Source organism: Apodemus sylvaticus, chromosome 1 (assembly GCF_947179515.1).
Source record: "Apodemus sylvaticus chromosome 1, mApoSyl1.1, whole genome shotgun sequence".
NCBI lineage: Eukaryota > Metazoa > Chordata > Mammalia > Rodentia > Muridae > Apodemus > Apodemus sylvaticus.
This window is the reverse complement of record NC_067472.1, coordinates 166,921,083-166,943,332: the sequence shown is the minus strand read 5'-3', so window position 1 is coordinate 166,943,332 and position 22,250 is coordinate 166,921,083. Positions and strand designations below refer to the sequence as shown.

The window sequence follows — 22,250 nt, the reverse complement described above, 5'->3', positions numbered from 1 at the left end:
CTGAGAAGTGAAAGAACTGCTGGGAGATCACAATCTCCTGGCGGGGCCTTGCACAGAAGGCTGTGGATCTGGCTGGCTACCTGGTGCAAATGGTGGCAGGAAGACTTCCGTCCCAGCTGCTCCACTGATTGTATGCCCCATTTGCTCCTAGCTGTTCCCCTCCAGAGATAATGTGGAGACCTCACCTCCATGCTCAGAAGTTGAGTTTTTAAAATTTCCTCAGTTTCTATTGTTGTATCTCCTTTTACCTTTCTGACATTTTTAATATAGATACTGTCTCTGTGCCCTTTAGTTAGTTTGGCTAAGTGTTTTATTTATTTTATTTTCTATATTCTTTGTTTACATTCCAAATGATTTCCCCTTTCCCAGTTCCCCCTCCCCATAAGTCCCAAAAGACCTCTTCCCTCTACCCATTCCTCAATCACCCTCCTCCTATTTCTCTGTGCTGGTACTCCCCTAGAATTCTGAATCAAGCCTTTCCAGGACCAGGACCCTCTCCTTCCTTCCTTTTTGGGAATCATTTGACATGTTAATTGTGTCTTGAGTATTCAGAGCTTCTGGGCTTATTAATATCCACTTATCAGTGACTGCATTCCATGTGTATTCGTTTGTGATTGAGTTACCTAACTTAGGCTACCTTTTTTCCACTGGATGGTTTTAGCTTCTTTGTCGAAGATTAAGTGACCATAGGTGTGTGGGTTCATTTCTGGGTCTTCAGTTCTATTCCATTGATCGACCTGCCTGTCAGTGTACCAATACCATGCAGTTTTTTAACACTATTGCTTTGTAGTACTGCTTGAGGTCCCAGATATTGATTCCCCCAGAAATTCTTTTACTGTTGAGAATAGTTTGGGCTATCCTGGGTTTTTTGTTATTCAAGATGAATTTGAGAATTGCTCTTTCTAACTCTAGGAAGAATTGAGTTGGGATTTTGATAGGGATTGCCCTGAATCAGTATATTGCTTTCGACAAGATGGCCATTTTTTTTAAAATATTTTTTTCCTATATTCTTTGTGTACATTCCAAATGATTTCCCCTTTCTCAAATCCCCCTCCCCATATGTCCCACAAACCTTCTTCACTCTATCCATTCTCTAATCACCTCCCCCCTTTTTCTCTGTCCTTATCATCCCCTCCAATGCTATATCAATACTTTCCAGGATCAGGACCCTCTCCATACTTCTTCATGTGAGTCATTTGTTATGCGATTTGTTCCTTGGGTATTCAGAGCTTCTGGGCTAATTAATAGCCACTTATCATAGATTTCATTCCACGTGTATTCTTTTGTGATTGGGTTATATCACTTAGGATAATATTTTCCAGATCAAACCATTTGCCTAAAAATTTTGTGAATTCATTGTTTCTAATTGCTGAGTAGTATTCCATCGTGTAAATATACCACATTTTCTGTATCCATTCCTCCTTTGAGGGACATCTGGGTTCTTTCCAGCTTCTGGCTATAATAAATAAGGCTGCTACGAACATAATGAAGCATGTGTCTTTATTGCATGCTGGGGAATCCTTAGGGTATATGCCCAGGAGAGGTATAGCAGGGTCCTCCAGAAGTGTCATGTCCAGTTTTCTGAGGAACCGCCAGAGTGATTTCCAAAGTGGTTGTACCATCGTACAGCCCCACCAGCAGTGGAGGAATGTTCCTCTTTCTCTACATCCTCGCCAAGACCTGTTGTTTCCTGAGTTTTTGACCTTAGCCATTCTGACTGGTGTAAGGTGAAATTTCAGGGTTTTTGTTTTAATATTTTTATTTTCTATATTCTTTGTTTGCATTCCAAATGATTTCCCCTTTCCCGGATCCCCCCTCCCCACATGTCCCATAAACCTTCTTCTCCTCATCCCTTCTCCAATTACCTCCCTCCTTTTTCTCTGTCCTTATATTCCCTTCGCATGCTAGATCAATCCTTTCCAGGATCAGGACCCTCCCCATACTTCTTCATGGGCGTCATTTGTTATGCAATTTGTGCCTTGGGTATTCAGGGCTCCTGGGCTAATTAATATCCACTTATCAGAGATTGAGTTCTTTGTATATATTGGATATTAGCCCTCTATCAGATGTAGGGTTGGTGAATATCCTTTCCCAATTTGATGGTTGCCATTTTGTCCTTTTAACAGTGTTCTTTGCCTTACAGAAACTTTGTAAAAGCATTTGACAATATTCAACATCCTTTCTTGCTAAAAGTCTTGGAAAGAACAGGAATTCAAGGCCCATACCTAAACATAGTTAAAACAATATATAGCAAACCGGTAGCCAACATCAAACTAAACGGAGAGAAACTTGAAGCAATCCCACTAAAATCAGGGACTAGACAAGGCTGTCTTCTCTCTCCATATCTTTTCAATATAGTACTTGAAGTTCTAGCTAGAGCAATTAGACAATATAAGGAGGTCAAGGGGATACAAATTGGAAAGGAAGAAGTCAAATTATCACTATTTGCAGATGACATGATAGTCTACTTAAGTGACCCTAAAATCTCCACCAGAGAATTCCTACAGCGGATAAACAACTTCAGCAAAGTGGCTGGTTATAAAATCAACTCAAGCAAATCAGTTGCCTTCATATACTCAAAGGATAAGCAGACTGAGAAAGAAGTTAGGGAAATGACACCCTTCACAATAGCCACAAACAATATAAAGTATCTTGGTGTGACTCTAACCAAACACGTGAAAGATCTATATGACAAGACCTTCAGGTCTCTGAAGAAGGAAATTGAAGAAGACCTCAGAAAATGGAAAAATCTGCCATGCTTGTGGATCAGCAGGATTAATATAGTTAAAATGGCCATCTTGCCAAAAGCGATCTACAGATTCAGTGCAATCCCCATCAAAATCCCAACTCAGTTCTTCACAGAGTTAGAAAATGAAATTCTCAATTTCATCTGGAATAACAAAAAACCCAGGATAGCTAAAACTATTCTCAACAAGAAAAGAAATTCTGGGGGAATCAGTATCCCTGACTTCAAGCAATACTACAGAGCAATAATGTTAAAAACTGCATGGTATTGGCACAGTGACAGACAAGTGGACCAATGGAATAGAATTGAAGATTCAGAAATGAATCCACATACCTATGGTCACTTGATCTTCGACAAAGGAGCTGAAAACATCCAGTGGAAAAAAGATAGCCTTTTCAACAAATGGTGCTGGTTCAATTGGAGGTCAGCATTCAGAAGAATGTGAATTGATCCATTCTTATCTCCATGTACTAAACTTCACTCCATGTGGATCAAGGACCTCCATGTAAAACCAGACACACTGAAATTAATAGAAAAGAAACTGGGGAAGACCCTTGAGGACATGGGCACAGGGGAAAAGTTCCTGAACAGATGACCAATAACTTATGCTCTAAGATCAAGAATTGACAAATGGGACCTCATAAAATTACAAAGTTTCGGTAAGATGGCCATTTTTACTATATTAATCCTGCCAATCCAAGTGCATGGAAGATTTTTCCATCTTCTGAGGTCTTCTTTGATTTCTTTCTTTAAATACTTGAAGTTCCTGACATCCAGATCTTTCACTTGTTTGGTTGGAGGCACACTAAGATACTTTATATTGTTTGTGGCTATTGTGAAAGGTGTCATTTTTCTAATTTCTTTCTCAGCCTGCTTATCCTTTAAGTATAGGAAGGCTTGAGTTGGTTTTATAACCATCCACTTTGCTGAAGTTGGTTATCAGCTGAAGGAGGTCTCTGGTGGAGTTTTTTGGGGTCCCTTAAGGATACTATCATATCATTTTTGAATAGTTATAGTTTGACATCTTCCTTTCTAATTTGTATCCCTTTGACCTCCTTATGTTGTCTAATTGCTCTAGCTAGAGCTTCAAGTAGTATATTGAAAGATATGGAGGGAGGGGCAGCCTTGTCTAGTCCATGATTTTAGTGGGATTGCTTCAAGTTTATCTATCTTGCTGATATTCTCAAAGAACCACTTTCTGTTTTCTTTTTGATTCTTTTTATAGTTCTCTTTTCTAATTGGTTGATTTCAGCTCTGAATTTGATTATTTCCTGTACACTAGTCCTTTTGGGTGTATTTGCTTCTTTTTGTTCTAGAGCTTTCAGATGTGTTTTCAAGCTGCAAGTGCTCTCTCAGTTTCTTTTTGGAGGCACTCAGCGTTATGCTTTCTTTTAGCACTGCTTTCATTTTGTTTCATAAGCATGGGTATGATGTGCCTCATTTTCCATTGAATTCTGAAATGTCTTTAACTTCTTTCTTTATTTCTTCCTTTAACAAGTTACCATTGAGTTGGGTGTTGTTTAGATTCCATGCGGATGTGGGCTTTCTATTGTTTTGGTGTTATTGAAGACCAGCCTTGGTCTGTGGTGATCTGATAGGATGGATACATGGGATTATTTCAATCTTCTTATAGTTGCTAAGGCCTGTTTTGTGGCATATTATATGGTCAGTTTTGTAGAAGGTACCATGAGGTGCTGAGAAGGTATATTCTTTTGTTTAGGATAAAATGTACAATTGATATCTGTTAAATCCATTTGGTCCATAACTTCTGTTTCACTGTGTCTCCATATAGTTTGTGTTTCCATGATCTATCCATTGATGAAAGTGGGGTGTTGAATTCTCTTGCTATTAGTGTGTGATGTTTAAGGTGTGCTTTGAGCTTTAGTAAAGTTTTTTTTATGAATATTTGCACCCTTGCATTTGGAGTGTAGATATTCAGAATACAGAGTTCATCTTGGTAGATTTTTCCTTTCATGAGTATAAAGTATCCTTCCTTTTCTTTTTTTAACAACTTTAGGTTGAAAGTCAATTTTATTCGATATAAGAATGGCTACTCCATCTTGTTTCTTGGGAGTATTTGCTTCAAACATTGTTTTCCAGCCTTTTACTCTGAAGTAGTGTCTGTTGTGACTGAGGTGGGTTTCCTGTATGCAGCAAAATGTTGGGTCTAGGTTTTGTAGTCAGTCTTTTAGTCTATGTCTTTTTATTGGAGAATTGAGTCCATTGATGTTAAGAGATATTAAGGAATAGTGATTGTTGCTTCCTTTTCTTTTTGTTGTTATAGGTAGAATTATATTGCTGTGGCTATCTTCTTTTGGATTTGTTGAAAGAAGATTATTTTCTTGCTTCTTCTTAGGTTAGTTTCCCTCCTTGTGTTTGAGATTTCCATCTATCATCCTTTGTATAGCTGAATTTGTGTAAAGATTTTGTGTAAATTTGGTTTTGTCATGTAGTATATTGGTTTATCTATGGCAATTGAGAGTTTTTCTGGGTGTAATAGCCTGGGTTGGCATTTGTGATCTCTCAGAGTCTGTATGACATCTGCCCACGATCTTGTAGCTTTCATAGTCTCTGTTGAGAAGTCTGGTTAATTCTCATAGGTCTTCCTTCATATGCTACTTGACCTATTTCTCTTAGGTGCTATTAATATTCTTTCTGTTTCATTCATTTGCTGTTTTGACAATTATGTGACTGGAGGAATTTCTTTCCTGGTTCAATCTATTTGAAATTCTATAAGGTTCTTGTATGTTTATGTGCATCTCTTTTTTTCAGGTTAGGGAGGTTTTCTTCTATAATTTGGTTGACGATATTTCTTGGCCCTTTAAGTTGGGAATCTTCACTCTATTCTATACCTATTATCCTTAGGTTTTGTCTTCTAATTGTGTTCTGGATTTCCCGGATGTTTTGTGTCAGGAGCATTTTGTATTTTGGATTTTCTTTGACTGATGTCTCAATATTTTCTATGGAACCTTCTGTACCTGAGATTCACTCTTTGATCTCTTGTATTTTTGGTGATGCTTGCATCTTTGACTTCTGATCTTTTTCCTAGGTTTTCTTTCGCCAGAATTGTATCCCTTTGCGATTTCTTTATTGTTTCTATTTCCATGTTTAGATCTTGGATGGTTTTGTTCAGTTCCTTTGCCTGTTTGATTGTGTTTTTATGTATTTTAAAAATTGATTTATGTTTTTCCTTTTTAATGGTTTCTGTTTTCCTCTGTTCTGTATTTCTTTGAGGGAGTTATTTATGTCCTTCTTAAAGTCCTCTACCATCATCATGAGGTGTGATTTTAAATCAGAGTCTTGCTTTTCTTTTATATTGCAGTACCCATGGCTTGCTGTGGTAGGAAAACTTGGTTCAGATGATGCCAAATAGCCTTGGTTTTTCTTGTTTATGTTCTTCTGATTGCCTCTGGCCATGTGGTTACATCAGGTGTTAACTGGCCTTTCTGTCTTTGACTGAAGCCTGTCCTGCTTGTCAGCCTGGTTTTGGCTAGCTTTCTTGGGTCAGGCTGTCTCTGGGTATGGGAAGAGGTCTTGCTAGCCTGATTTATGAGTCTAGCTGTGTCAGAATTCCTTGGGGTTAAGCTGTCTCTGGGTGTGAAAGGTGTGTGGAGGATGTCTGGAGCACAGGATGTGCTCCCTTGTGTAGATTGGAAAGAAAGGAAGGTGTGTTTTTGGCAGGGCAGGAGGTCCTCTGTCCTCAGGACCTATGTGGTCCCGGATAGGCTATGTATAGGAGCTGAGGTGTGGGACTCATCTGTGAGCCTGAGTGTTTCTGAACTCCTGGGAGTCAATCTGTGTCTGCGTGTGGGTAGGGTTAAGGGGGCTGGAGCACTATATCTGCTCTTGGACACAGATCAAAAGTGTTTTATTTTAATGTATATGTCTGGGCTTTCTCTTTCACAATTTTTGTCTTCCATGATGTGAGGGTTCCTCTCCTTCCATAAACCCATATCTCCATTACATTCTATATAGATGTATAGAGAGAGCCCTCAAGCCATAAGCCACAATCCTTTTCTTCTTGTGATAATCCATACTGTGACTTGTAATGCATTTCAAAAAAGAAAAAAGATAGAAAAAAGAAAAGCTGCCACCAACAAGACAACAACAACAAAAACCCCAAACCCAAAACTCAAAGACCCAAACGAAAAACCAAATCCAAACCAATCAAACCCAAAATTTGTATTGATAGCATATACCCACTATGGAAATAGTAGATTAAAATAAAATGCCAGAGTTCAATGAATACAGATGCAGATGCACACAGCCAATCATTGGATTGAGCATGGAGATCCCAATAGAAGCATTAGGGGGAAGGATTGAAGGAGCTGAAGGGGTTTTCAGCCCCATAGGAAGAACAAAATATCAACCAACCTGACTCTCCAAAGCACTCAGGGTCTAAACCACCAAAGAGTACACAGGGAGTGACCCATGGCTCCAGCTATTTGTGTAGCAGAAGACTGTCTTTTCTGGCATCAATGGGAGGGAGGCCTTTGGTCCTGTGGAGTCTGAATGACCCAAGTAAAGGAATACTATGAGGGTGCTGAGGTGGGAGTGTGTGGGGCAGCATCCTCATAAATGCATGGGGATGGGATGGTTTTGTGGAGGGGAAACTTGGAAGTGGTGTAGCATTTGGAATGTAAATAAATAAAAAATCAATACAAAATAATAATCCAAAAAAATAGACCAGCCAAAATACAAATAAAAACACCTCTACCTCAAATAAAAAGACAGTGTTGTATGTTTATTGAAGGATTAGTTACAGCATTCAGTATTTAGAAGACCTAGGCATTCAACAGTGGAGAAATGGAGTTTGACATTGTGGTAATCACACACAACATGTTATCCCTCAACTGTTAAAAGAGGAATTCTTGTCTTTGTTTACAATATGGGTGACCTTAGGCCCTAATATTTGTATAATATCTCAAAATAGAATAACTAGCTTCACAATAAGCATTTAAAACACGATCCTAGGAAGATTTTTGATACTCAGACTGTGTCCTCCCCACATCCCTCAGCTTTGAGTAGGAATTCCAGACCTCAGTACAACCTGCTCCACTTAGGAAGGAGTGCTTGGACCAAGGTGAAGTCCATTGTTCTTCCAGATCTATAACTTCCTGAATCAAGCAGACAATCCTCGGAGCAGTGGAGCCAATACAAGCTGAACAGCCAAACTGGTTCTCCTGAACAGACTCTCAAACCCTGAGGAAATCAAAATTCTGAGTCAGCCATTAAAATTTGGGGTCTTGAGCAGAAACCATTGTCTTGGTATCATTCTTTTCTCACTGTTTTTGAATCCATCCCCTGCTCCCTTTCCAGGTAATCCTTTCAATGTAATTGTGGGCACTTACATTAGATCTTAACATTTTGTCCTTTATCCTAAATTGTCATGCATATTTCATAATGTAAAACTCATGTAGTCCATCTTCAAGAGTCACAAAATCCTTACATTTTTCAACATTGTTGTGAAGGCCAAGTTCAATAAGAGGGCTAGCTAGAGGGTGGAATTTGGGGAAGGACTAGGATAATACTATAGCCCTTTTGAAAATCTACATGAACTGCTACTATTTCCTATTATGTTATATTACTTCCATATATATGTATATTTATATGTATTAATGAAATTTAAAGGAAGTTACCATATAACTCAACTTGAAGTAAGAATAATGTAGGGAGAAAATATTGCATAACCTCATTTATGTATAGAATGTACATTAAAGCATCATTATATATAGACAGAATAAATGAAATCTCATTTTCATATGGAATATACTTTAATGTGTCAATATGTAGAGAGAGACTACATGATATGTTGGTAGTTACTAAATCTTTGTGGGAAGAGAAAATGGGTAAATAACAAAAATGTGAAGTATATGTAAGATGAGATAAAAATAATTTACAACACAAACTCTCTATGTGGTAACAGTATGTTATATTCAGGAATTTTTTCTAATGTTGCTTTTGCTAAATGTAGAAAAAATGGTAGATGACATACTCTTTAATTTTCACTTTCAATTTTACATTGAGGCACAAATATGCACAATACTGACTTCTAAGACAGAGTTATGACCAGAGGAACAGTGAGAATTCACAGAAGCAAGGAAGTATTTTACATCTTGATTGAGTTTGGAGTCAAGTAGTTCATTTATTAAAGCAAATTATCTGAAATATGAGTTTGTTTAATATGTACATATAATTTTTCTTAATTACACTTTAAATTATTAAACATAGCAGCATTTAAATTTGACATTATATTATAGAAAGCATTACCTTACTCACGATGTTTTCTAGACTTATCTGCAAATCTCCTGATTTCACTTTTTCTTTTTTGCTTTTTTATTCGATATATATTTTATTTACATTTCAAATGATTTCCCCTTTTCAAGCCCCCCCCCACTCCCTGAAAGTCACATAAGCCCCCTTCCCTCCCCCCTGTTCTCCCATCCACCCCTTCCCACTTCCCTGTTTTGGTTTTGGCCTATACTGCTACACTGAGTCTTTCCAGAACCAGGGGCCACTCCTCCGTTCTTCTTGTACCTCATTTGATGTGTGGATTATGTTTTGGGTATTCCAACTTTCTAGGCTAATATCCACTTATTAGTGAGTGCATACCATGATGGATATTTTGAGACTGGGTTACCTCACTTAGTATGATGTTCTCCAACTCCATCCATTTGTCTAAGAATTTCATAAATCCATTGTTTCTAATGGCTGAATAGTACTCCATTATGTATATATACATTATTTTGCATCAATTCTTCCATTGAGGGATATCTGGGTTCTTTCCAGCTTCTGGCTACTATAAATAGGGCTGCTATGAACATAGTGGAGCATGTATCCTTATTACATGCTGGGGAATCCTCTGGGTATATGCCCAGGAGTAACGTGCCCAGTTTTCTGAGGAACTAACAGACTGATTTCCAGAGTGGTTGTAACAATTAGCAACCCCACCAGCAGTGGAGGAGTGTGTCTCTTCCTCCACATCCTCTCCAGCACCTCGTGTCTTCTGAATTTTTAATCTTAGCCATTCTGACTGATGTAAGGTGAAATCTCAGGGTTGTTTTGATTTTCATTTCCCTAATGATTAATGAAGTTGAGCATTTTTTAAGATGCTTCTCCACCACCCGAAGTTCTTCAGTGAAAATTCTTTGTTTAACTCTGTAACCCACTTTGTAATAGGGTTATTTGGTTTTCTGGAGTCTAACTTCTTGAGTTCTTTGTATATATTGGATATTAACCCTTTATCTGATGTAGGGTTGGTGAAGATATTTTCCCAATTTGTTGGTTGCCAATTTGTACATTTGATAGTGTCCTTTGCCTTGCAGAAACTTTGTAATTTAATGAGGTCCCATTTGTCAATTCTTGATCTTAGAGCATAAGCTATTGGTGTTCTGTTCAGGAACTTTCCCCCTGTACCGATGTCCTCAAGGGTCTTCACCAGTTTCTTTTCTATTAGCTTCAGAGTGTCTGGCTTTATGTGGAGGTCCTTGGTCCATTTGTAGTTGAGCTTAGCACAAGGAGATAAGGATGGATCAATTCACATTCATTTGCATGCTGACCTCCAGTTGAACCAGCACCATTTGTTGAAAAGGCTATTTCTTTTCCATTGAGTGTTTTCAGCCCCTTTGTTGAGGATCAAGTGGCCATAGGTGTGTGGGTTCATTTCTGGATCTTCAATCCTGTTCCATTTATCCGCCTGCCTGTCCCTGTACCAATACCATGCAGTTTTTAACACTATTACTCTGTAGTATTGCTTGATGCTAGGGATACTGTTTCCCCCTGAATTTCTTTTGTTATTGAGAATAGTTTTAGATATCCTGAGTTTTTTGTTATTCCAGATGAATTTGACTTTCTATGACACCTTCTATTTCTTTAGTGATTATGGGACTGTTTAGATGATCTATTTGGTCCTAATTTAATTTTGGTATTTGGTATCTGTCTAGGAAATTGTCCATTTCCTCAAGATTCTCCAGTTGTGTTGAATATAGGCTTTTGTAGTAGGGTCTGATGATTCTTTGAATTTCCTCAGTTTCTGTCGTTATATCCCCCCTTTCATTTCTAATTTTGTTAATTTGAATACTTTCTCTGTGCCCTTTGGTCAGTCTGGCTAATGGTTTATTTATCTTGCTGATTTTCTCAAAATACCACTTCCTAGATTTGTTTATTCTTTGTATGGTTCTCTTTGCTTCCACTTGATTGATTTCAGCCCTGAGTTTAATGATTTCCTGTCTTGTTCTCCTGAGTGAAGTAGTTTCTTTTTTCCAGAGCTTTCACATGTATCATTAAGCTGCTAGTGTATGCTCTCTCCCATTTCTTTTTGGAGGCATTCTGGGCTATTAGTTTTCCTCTTAGTACTGCTTTCATTGTGTTCTAAAGATTTGGCTATGTTGTGCCTTCATTTTCATTACATTCTAAAAAGTCTCTGATTTCTTTCTTTATATCTTCTTTGGCTAAGGTGTCATTGAGTAGAATATTCTTCAGCCTCCGTGTGTATGTGAGCTTGCTGTTGTTTTTGTTGCTATTGAAGACCACTCTTTTTCCATGGTGATCTGATAGGAGGCATGGAATTAGTTCGATCTTCTTATATTTGTTGAGGTCTGTCTTGTGACCAATTATATGGTCGATTTTGGAGAAGATACCATGAGTTGCTGAGAAAAGGTATATTCTTTTGCTTTAGGGTGAAATGTTCTATAAATATCAATCAAATCCAATTGGTCCAAAAGTTCAATTAGTTTTACTGTGTCCCTGCTTAGTTTCTGTTTTCCTGATCGGTCCATTGAGGATAGTGGAGTGTTGAAGTCATCGACAATTATTGTTAGGTGCTATGTCTGATTTAAGTTTTAGTAAAGTTTCTTTTATGAATGAGGGTGCCCTTGCATTTGGAGCATATATGTTCAGAATTGAAAGTTCTTTTTTTTAAAATTTATTTTATTTTATTTTTAGAAATAAAAGTTCTTCATGGTGGATTTATCTTTTGACCAGCAAGAAGTGTCCTTCCATGTCTCCTTTGATAACTTTATGTTGAAAGTCAATTTTATCTGATATTAGAATGGCTACTCCGGCTTGTTTCCTGAGACCATTGGCTTGTAAAATTGTCTTCCAGCCTTTTACTCTAAGGTAGATTTTGTCTTTGACACTGAGGTGTGTTTGCTGTAGGTAGCAAAATGTAGGGTCCTGTTTCCTTATCCAGTCTGTTAGTCTATGACTTTTTATTGGAGAATTGAGTCCATTGATGTAAAGAGATATTAAGAAATAGTGATTATTACTTCCTGTCATCTTTGATGTTATTTTTATATTTGAGTGGTTATCTTCTTTTGGGTTTGATGAAAGAAGGTTACTGTCTTGATTTTTCCAGGGTGTAGTTTCTCTCTTTGTATTGGAGTTTTCCTCCTATTATTCTTTGTAGAGCTGTGTTTGGAAAGATAGTGTGTAAAATTGGTTTTGTCATGGAATATCTTGCTTTCTTCATCTATGGTGATTGAAAGTTTTGCTGGGTATAGTAGTCTTGGCTGACATTTGTATTCTCTTAGAGTCTGAATGATATCTGCCCAGGATCTTCTAGCTTGTGTGGTCTCTGGTGAGACATCTGGTGTGATTCTGATAGGTCTTCCTATATATGCTAATTGGCCTTTTTCTCTTACTGCCTTTAATATTCTTTCTTTGTTTAGTACATTTGGGGTTTTGATTATTATGTGACAGGATGTATTTCTGCTCAGGTCCAGTCTGTTTGGAGTTCTGTAGGCTTCCTGTATATTCCTGGGCATCTCTCTTTGAGTTGGGAAAGTTTTCTTCCATAATTTTGTTGAAGATATTTGCTGGCCCTTTCAGTTGTAAATCTTCACTCTCATCTATACCTATAATCCTTAGGTTTGGTCTTCTCATTGTATACTGGATTTCCTCGATGTTCTGGGATACAAGAATTTTGCATTTTGCATTTTCTTTGACTGTTGACTCAATGCTTTCTATGGTATCTTTGGCATCTGAGATTCTTTCTTCCATCTTTTTTATTCTGTTGTTGATATTTGCATCTATGACCCCTAATTACTTCCCAAGGTTTTCTATCTCCAAAGTTGTCTCCCTTTGTGATTTCTTAGTTGATTCTACTTCTGTTTTTAGATCCAGGATGGTTTTGCTCAGTTCCTTCATTTGTTTGTTTGTGTTTTCCTTTAATTCTTTAAGAGATGCTTGTGTTTCCTCTTTCATGACTTCTGCCATTTGACTCACTTTCTCTTGCATTTCTTTAAGTTTTGTGAGTGTGTGTGTGTGTATGTGTGTGTGTTTCTATCTCATGAGCGTTATTCTCCTGAATTTCTTTAAGTCATTTTTGTGTTTCTATTATACAGGTTTCTAGCTTATTCATGTTCCCCTGTATTTCTTTATGAGATTCATTTATGTCCTTTTTGTGTTCTTCTAGCAGCATCATGACCAGTGATTGTCAATCCAAATCTTGTTTTTCTGTAGTGTTGGCATATCCAGGACTTGCTGATGTTGAAGAGTTTGGTTCAGGTGCTGCCATATTGCCTAGATTTCTGTTAGTAGTATTTCTACATTTGCCCTTTGCCATCTTGTTATCTTTGAAGTTAGTTGGTCTTGTTTCTGGCTGATGTTTGAGCCTCCTGTGAAGCTGTAGGGCTATTTCCACAACACTGGATGGCTGGGTTTCCCCTCTCACAGATTGCTGATGTGCTGCCCTCCTCTTGGGTGCCCTTATAGCCCTAGTGTGCCTTGCCCCAGATTGTGTCTGTGAACCAGGTGGTGCCCGTTTGCTCCTTCAGGGAGTGCTGATGGTGTATGCTGCAGGTACCTTTTCTGCTGGAATCAGCAGAGTGCTGATCACTGCTGGGCAGCCACTCCCCCAATTGGGTTGGTGCACACAAGGCTAGCCTAACTGCTTAGGCCCTGAGTCTAGGCAAAAGCCTGGCAGGCTTAGGCCTGAGCAATGTTCGCCTCGGGCTATGACTGTTAACTGGTTCTGTCTGGTAGCCAAGATGGCGGAGTGCTTGTGCTCCCTGAAAGTGTTGGGAGAGTGTGCTTGGTTAACAACCTCCTGGCTGGGTTAGCACACAGATGGCCCACTGGACAACCCAGGGCCTGGGTGCAATCCAATGCCTGGCAGGCTTAGACCCCCCGCTATGTTAGCCTTGGGCTATGACTGTTAGCCGGCTTTGCCTGCTAGAACTCTCTAGCATCCTGTAGTCAAAATGGTGGCACCCGCGCCAGTACAGACTGCTGGGCAAAGAACCTCCTGGCCTGGTTGGCACATCGATGGTCCCCCCAGAATAGCCCAGGGCCTGGATGCAGGCCAATGCCTGTCGGGCTTAGACCCCTACAATGTTGGCCTTGGGCTAAGTCTGCATACCTCGGGGCTGTCAGTTCTCTCAGGCGCCCAAGAGCCAAGAAGATGGAGAGTCTCTTAACTGACTGGCGGGAGGCAGAGTTCTGATGTGGCTTCAGAGCAGTGAAAGGCACTGTAAATCTGATGCCGCTTGCAGCCCGGCTGGCCAGCGATGGTCAGTGGTAGTGGGCATATGGCCTGCCAGGACCCTGTTGCCTTGGTTCCACTGCTGATGGCCCTTCCGCTGGACTAGCTGCTGCTGCTTCACTTCTCTTTCCAGCTGAATGATATACTATTGTATATATACCACATATTCATTTTCCAGTTATCAGTTGAAATCATTTGGATTTTTCTCAGTTCCCTGCTATTGTAAAAAAGGTGGTAATGATCAATGTTGAACAAGTATCTGTGGAATAGAATGTTCAGTTCTTTGGTCATATGCCAGTGAGTAGTATAACTGAGTCATATGACAGATATAGATTTAGTCCTCTGAAGATATTCCATCCTGATTTTCAGAGTTGCTACCTACCAAGAGTGAGGGGGGAATCTGCTTTCTTCACAATCTTGACAGAATTTATTGTCAGTTATTTTATTGATTTTGGGCATGTTGTCTGGGATGACATGAAATATCAAAATTGTTTTAATTTGTGTTTTTCCAATTGCTAAGGATGATAAAAGATTTTTCAATATTGTATTAGCAACTTATTTATTCTCCTGAAATCTCCCTGTTTATGTCCCAGGCCCATTTTTAAGTGGTAGTTTTGTTCTTGGACTCTTTGATTTTGTGATTCTTCCTATAATCTGAGTACTAATCCTCTGTCAGATTTATGACTGCTAGCAATGATCTCCCATTCTGTTTGTTTCTTCTTTACTTGGCTGATTGTTTCTTACCCACGAAGAAGTCTTTTGGTTTTATGGAGTCCTGTCCAGAAAGACAAATGCTACATGGTCTCTTTTATCTGTAGCTCCCAGTATTAAATCCTCAGCTGTACATATGCAACATGTAACAAAACCAGAAAAATATAAAGGAACCACATGTTCGGGACTTGGGGAGGAATAGCAGGATATAAATAATACGAAGTAGGAAAGAGACTATTACACACACACACACACACACACACACACACACACACACATTCATATAAATGTAACTTAAAAGAAGTTAAGCACTTGGTCTGACAACAGTCCTCACAAGAACCGGTTCCAGTCATCAGAAATCTCTCTTTGAATGATCATCACAGGCACTACTTGTGATTACCAAAGCAATATAGATTGTAGATGTAATCCTCAGTTGAAGGTGGATCCCATTCATGAAGACACTTCATGTTTAGGACAAAGGACTTAGATGATTCAAGCTCGATCTGATCTCTTTCATGGTGGGGCTTTCATGGTTCCAGAAAATACTATGCAAGCTGCCAAAGGAAGGAAGAAAGAAAACCATCCTATCAAGTTTTAATACCCATGAATAATTACTAGAATGGCAAGATACCCATAAAAATATAAACACTGTCACGTGTCAGTGACACCCAATATCTCTCTAATTGGATTTAAAGCTCAGTCAACTAGAGGGCAATGGTATCTACTACTATAAATCTAGACAGCTTCCTGGGGATAGTGATGTCATGGACTGTTGAAAAACATCTACTAGTTCACTTTATCTGAACAGCATAATTCCTTACTACACTCTAAAACTTATTCTTATACCTTAGCTAAATGCAGCTATGACTGCTTATAAAAGTTCCTCTTTGTAGCTAATGGGGATCATCACACAAGAAACCACAACTGGACACAATACAGAGATTAACAGATTTTTGGTATCCCAGCCCAAATAGCATTCTCCATCACAGCTTCTGCATCTATGCCTCAAAAACATCATAGAAGGAGGTTCCAAAAAGGTTGTAAGAGCTAGAATACCAGGAAGTCTGCTTTGAAACTGTCTGTCATAGGAATGGATGTGTAAACAAGATGGAGACAACGGCACTATCAATAGACATGTCAATGTGAAAAGGAGGAAATTTTTACAGTATCTCACCCCTAGACAAAGAACTATAGAGAAACAATGACTACTGGGAAATGGAGAATTAACATCTCCCAGGGGTGAGCTACTTTAATGGTTGTCAATGCAGAATGGTCAACCTTGAAATGTAAATAAGCAACAAAAATAGACTCAGCAGGTTAATTTACATATGTATATATACATATATAGTAAAGATGTGTGTGTGTATGTGTGTATATATAACACTAATAATGAAAAATGAAGAAGCCATTTGTTTAGGAGGAGAGACACAGTAATGCTTTAAGGGATGGAAGCTGGAAGAACTAGAGGGAGAAAATGGAAAGGAGACAGTGATGTTATTCTATTTCAAACAAAATATTTCAAAAATGTATATAAATATGTAGAATTCAAGTTATGGTTGCTATGTACTCCCGGGAATAGTTAATATTTTACAGTGCTTCAATTCTAGAGAAAATAAGTTCAATGACACTAATCAATTTTTTTCATGAGGTATTAGGCAGTCATGAGAGAGAATCAGGACAAAGCCAAGGGAAGAAGAGGGAAGATATGACCATGGAATATTAACCGAGGTACTTTGAAAGAGAGAAACTGGAAACAGTCTCTCTCTACATTTCAGTGAGACTGGATTTGATGTATAAAACCTGTCCCTATTCTTTGGATGAAAATGGCAGATACTTGAAGTTAAAGACTCTAGTGGCACTAGCATCTTCAACATACCACAGTTACTGTCAAAAAGACAGATTGAAGAATCTCGAAAAGACAAGGCAAATCCACAATTTTTTTTCTAGCAAGGTAAGGTAACATGTTAGTGTGGTGAGGAACAAAAAAATCAGTGACAGTGTTATACTGATGCTTTTGAAGTCATGTGTGTGTGTGTATATATGTGTGTGTGTGAGAGAGAGAGGGAGAGAAAGAGAGACAGAGAAAGACAGAGAGACAGAGAGAGACAGAGAGAGAATGTATCTGTGTGCATCTGATATTCTTTATCTACATTAATTGATAAATATCAGTATTTATAGCAATTATGTGATAAAGAGCTTTTTATTGGTCTGTCATTCGTTTTGGAATCAGTTACTATTTATATAATGCCCCTTTAAAAGTTAATATGTCAACTTTTTACATGACAGGAGAGCTGGCTCAACAGTAAAGAGTGTGTCCCAGCCTTGCAGAGTGCCTAAGTTCTGATTCCAGTTCCCATATTAGGCAGAGCCGAGGATCACTTCTGTTCCAGGAGAATCTGATGCTTCTGGTCTCTATGGTTGCCTGTACTCGCATGATCATCCCCCACAACAGATACAAACAACTACATATAGCTGCAACTAATAAAAATAAAGCTTCATAAATTAGAATACTAGAAAAATAATTCTAAGATTCATGAAAACTTAGGAGACTCTAGGTAGGCAAAACAGACCTGAAGAAATAAGGATACTCTTGAAGGTGTCACCATACCTAATTTCAAGTTTTATAGCAGAGTCATAGTAACAAGGCAGGGTGAATTGACCCAAAAGTACAGGAGAACAGAGGACTCTCAGGTATCTTTTGAAAAGAACCATGAAATTCATGGAATGGACACATGAGCATGGGTCACAGAAGAGGACATAAAGATAATTATTTCTCTGGTTTTAGCTCTGTCACTGATATTTTAGTTTGGGGTGAGACAGGCCACATGAGCAAGCACATGTACGTGGGATAGGTAAGGGTTTTACAGCGTAATTGATAGCAAAATTCAAAATCAGGGTGTGAGGCTCCACGGCTTTAGAATTGCTGTTCTCCCCCCCCATAGAGATTCGCTGCCATATGTAAATGTCAGTGACCAGTGTCAGTGTTTCTTATTTGAAATTTCTTCATAATAAAATTGTAATTAAAAATTAAAAAAGACTCTAGTGAGTGAATGGAGATTAGAATTATGTACTTTATTTTATTTGATTTGTTTTTTCTTTTTTTTAATTCTATATATATTTTATTTACATTTCAAATGATTTCCCCTTTTCCAGCCTCCCACTCCCCGAAAGTCTCATAAGCCCCCTTCCTTCCCCCTGTTCTCCCACCCACCCCTTCCCACTTCCCTGTTATGGTTTTGCCCTATACTGCCACACTGAGTCTTTCCAGAAGAAGGGGCCACTCCTCCTTTCTTGTACCTCATTTGATGTGTGGATTATGTTTTGGGTATTCCAGTTTTCTAGGTTAATATCCACTTATTAGTGAGTGCATACCATGATTCATCTTTTGAGTCTGGGTTACCTCACTTAGTATGATGTTCTCCAGCTCCATCCATTTGCCTAAGAATTTCATGAATTCATTGTTTCTAATGGCTGAATAGTACTCCATTGTGTAGATATACCACATTTTTTGTATCCACTCTTCTGTGGAGGGATATCTGACTTCTTTCCAGCTTCTGACAATTATAAACAGGGCTGCTATGAACATAGTGGAGCATGTATCCTTATTACATGGTGGGGAATCCTCTGGGTATATGCCCAGGAGTGGCATAGCAGGATCTTCTGGAAGTGAGGTGCCCAGTATTCTGAGGAACCACCAGACTGATTTCCAGAGTGGTTGTAAAAATTTGCAACCCCATCATCAGTGGAGGAGTGTTCCTCTTTCTCCACATCCTCACAAACACCTGCTGTCTCCTGAATTTTTAATCTTAGCCATTCTGACTGGTGTAAAGTGAAATCTCAGGGTTGTTTTGATTTGCATTTCCCTAATGACTAATGAAGTTGAGCATTTTTTTAAGATGCTTCTCCACCATCTGAAGTTCTTCAGGTGAAAATTCTTTGTTTAACTCTATACCCCATTTTTAATAGGGTTATTTGGTTTCCTGGAGTCTAACTTCTTGAGTTCATTATATATATTGGATATTAGCCCTCTATCTGATGTAGGGTTGGTGAAGCTCTTTTCCCAATTTGTTGGTTGCCGATTTGTCCTTTTGATGGTGTCTTTTCCTTGCAGAAACTTTGTAATTTCATGAGGTCCCATTTGTCAATTCTTGATCTTAGAGCATACACTATTGGTGATCTGTTCAGAAACTTTCCCCCTGTACCGATGTCCTCAAGTGCCTTCCCCAATTTCTTTTCTATTAGCTTCAGAGTGTCTGGCAAGATCCATATTTGTTTTCCTCAGCAATTTACAAGAGAAACATTTTAAAATTATGCACATATTCTAAGGTATGAGGATATTGAAGGAACCAGAATTGTGGAAGTTACTGTTACTTTCTTTTAATATTTAGAAAACAACTTGTAAAAAATACACAAGTTGCAACCCCATAGGAAGAACACCAATATCAACCAACCAGACCCACAAGCGCTTCCACAGACTAAGCCATTAACTAAGGAGTACACATGCCTCAAGCTGCATATGTAGTAGAGGATTGTGTTGTCAGGCATTGATGGTAGGAGAGGTCTTTGGTCCTATGAAGGGTAGATAGATGCCCCAGTATAGGGGAATAGAGGGAAGGAAGGTGGGAGTGGGTAGGTGGGTGTTGGAACACTTTCATGGAAACAGGGGGTGGTACTGATTCCCCTAGAAATTCTTTTTGCTGTTGAGAATCGTTTTAGCTATCCTGGGGTTTTTGTTATTCCAGGTGAATTTGAGAATTGCTCTTTCTAACTCTATGAAGAATTGAGTTGAAATTTTGATGGGGATTGCATTGAATCTGTATAATGCTTTTGGCAAGATGGCCATTTTTACTATATTTATCTTGCCAATCCAAGAGCATGGAAGATTTTTCCATCTTCTGAGGTGTTCTTCAATTTCTTTCTTTAAAGACTTGAGGTTCCTGACATACAGAATTTTCACTTGCTTGGTTAGAGTCATACCAAGATACTTCATATTATTTATGGCGATTGTGAAGGGTGTCATTTCCCTAATTTCTTTCTCAGCCTGCTTATCCTGTTTAACAGGCAGAGTGAAGAGGGTTTTTGAGACTTTCGGGGAGGCAGATCCAGGAAAGAGGAAATCATTTGAAATGTAAATTAAGAATATATCATATAAAAAAATGTAAAAATAAAAAGAAGAAGCAGGGTGTGGGAGGACGTGATAGGGGGCTCTGGGGGGTGGGGAAGACCGGGAAAGGGGATAACATTTGAAATATAAATAAAGAAAATATCTAGTAAAAAAAGGTCAAAAATGAAGAAAAAAAGAAAGCAACTTGTAAGAAATAGAGACACCTCTTTAAACTATAATATTCATTTAATCTTTATCAAATTTAATGACAAAAGAAATTCGAACCTCTGTTGCACTACATTGATCCTTATTCTGAGGGAGGCATCTGTTCAGAGTGGGAGCTGTTCAGGTCCTAAGTGATTACAAGGGTTATATCACAATGGGATACAGTGAGGCCCACACAAGGCAGCTTTAAGATGCTGCAGTCAGTTTCTGTGTAACACGGTCATTTCTCCAAATTTCTGTAAAATGACTATTTTCTCTAAATAAGATTGTGAAAATTGCCAATATAAATGCAAAATTGACTCTCAGAGAAACTGTGTCTGATCAAGGACTCACTCAACTACTGCACCAACTATTTCCAGTTCCCCAGACCTTTGTGAAGGACCCCTCTCTCCACCCTCTTCCTCAGGGGTATCCTGCATGGCTCTCTGAAGAACTTGCTTCAGAGTCTGAGATTGCAACTTGCAGTGCCTAATGGAGCCAACGAGGAAGTAAATGATGGGGTTGGCACAGCTATTAACACAAGACAGGAACATTATCACTTCATTGTAAGAGGAAATATTTTGAATATCCACAATCCATAGCAAGAGGAACCAAGAGATCCCATAGGGTAGACCAAACAATGTGAAGACTACCACTGTAAGAGTAATGGTCACATAGAACCTGGTCACAGGAATCCTGTGTGAGCCACAGATGATCTTTACCAACAGGGCTAGGCTGGACACAGAAGGAACCACAGAAAATACAATTACGAATGCAGTAATGATAAAGCGAGAATTAATACAGAAATAATATTCATAATGACTGAACAGAAAGCCACACCCTTCCCCAAACAGGAGGCTCAGCAGTAGAGAGAAAGCCCAGAGAAGAGCACACATGATGGCTGATGTGTGTCTTGGTCTTTGACAGTGATACCAGATGGGCCACATAACAGATAGGCAGCGCTCAGAACTGATGGCTGCAATCATACATAAACCTGCAAGGTAAGCAAATATGAATACAATGATGAGAAACATAAAGATTCTGTCATTTACCTGAAGGACACAATGCAGAGAAAACACAATCTGAGTGCAAAGTTGCAAAAAATCAGCACCAGCCAGGTTGAGGACATAGGTGGAGAAGGCATTCCTATGCATGTGGAAGGTTAGAAGCCACAGCACTATGGCATTTCCTGCCAGTCCAACCACAGAAATGATGGCAGTAAGAAATTCCAGGGTATTGAACCTGATAATACAGGAGAAATTTTCGGTGTAGTAACTTTCATTCACTACTGTGTTGTTAATGTTCCAGGCTGGGGTTGTTGAACCCATGCTTATGAATTTTCCACTGGCATCCCTGCAAAGAAATGGAGATATGAATCCATGATATCTTTGTCAGAACTGTGTGACTATGTAAGACTGTTTGGCACAGATCCATAAGGACAAGGAAACAGGATCACAGAGATTAAATAATTTACCAACTTTCCAGAATTGTTAGAAAGTTCTTTTAAATCCAGTTTGTACTATTTAGTCTATCTGCAGACCAATGATATGGGGTAGTTGAAAGTCCCAGTACAGTGGCTAAGCATTTCAGGTTATGTTAGGAAGATACAGAACTCAGAAACAAAGGTTCTTTCTGTTCTAGGGATGTGATATCTTCTCAGGTGTAGGAAAATTGAAGCTGTTGTTGCAAGCCATATCTTTCCTCAGTCACTGGAAGGGATCTAACAAATTGGCAAAATGGAATCGTGAATGAGAGTCACGATGGGAATGAAACTTTTTGAACGTCCATGGTTCTTTTTCTTCTTTTTGTTTTTCATGATAGGGATTCTCTTTCTAGCCCTGGAACTCACTCTATAGACCAGGCTGGCCTCAAACTCAGAAATCTGCCTGCCTCTGTCTCCTAAGTGCTGGGATTAAAGACATGTGCCTCCATTGCACAGTCAGTAATGCTTCTTATACTAGAAAGGCTGGTTGTTCATTTATAATTTTGAAAACTAGAAATCA

The 22,250-nt window shown here is 38.8% G+C and overlaps 1 protein-coding gene across 1 annotated transcript; it reads right to left on the bottom strand.

Annotated features, from left to right (window-relative positions):
* Positions 1-20,597: 20,597 nt before the first annotated feature.
* On the bottom strand, positions 20,598-21,626 carry LOC127691410 (mas-related G-protein coupled receptor member B4-like). The gene has a single exon (XM_052191247.1). The coding sequence runs from the start codon at positions 21,573-21,575 to the stop codon at positions 20,598-20,600; it is 978 nt and encodes a 325-aa protein (XP_052047207.1). The 5' UTR covers positions 21,576-21,626.
* Between the last annotated feature and the right edge of the window lie 624 nt (positions 21,627-22,250).

Excerpts from the sequence above, each read along its gene's own strand:
- LOC127691410 (XM_052191247.1), bottom strand. The coding sequence starts at position 21,575 with ATGGGTTCAACAACCCCAGCCTGGAACATTAACAACACAGTAGTGAAT.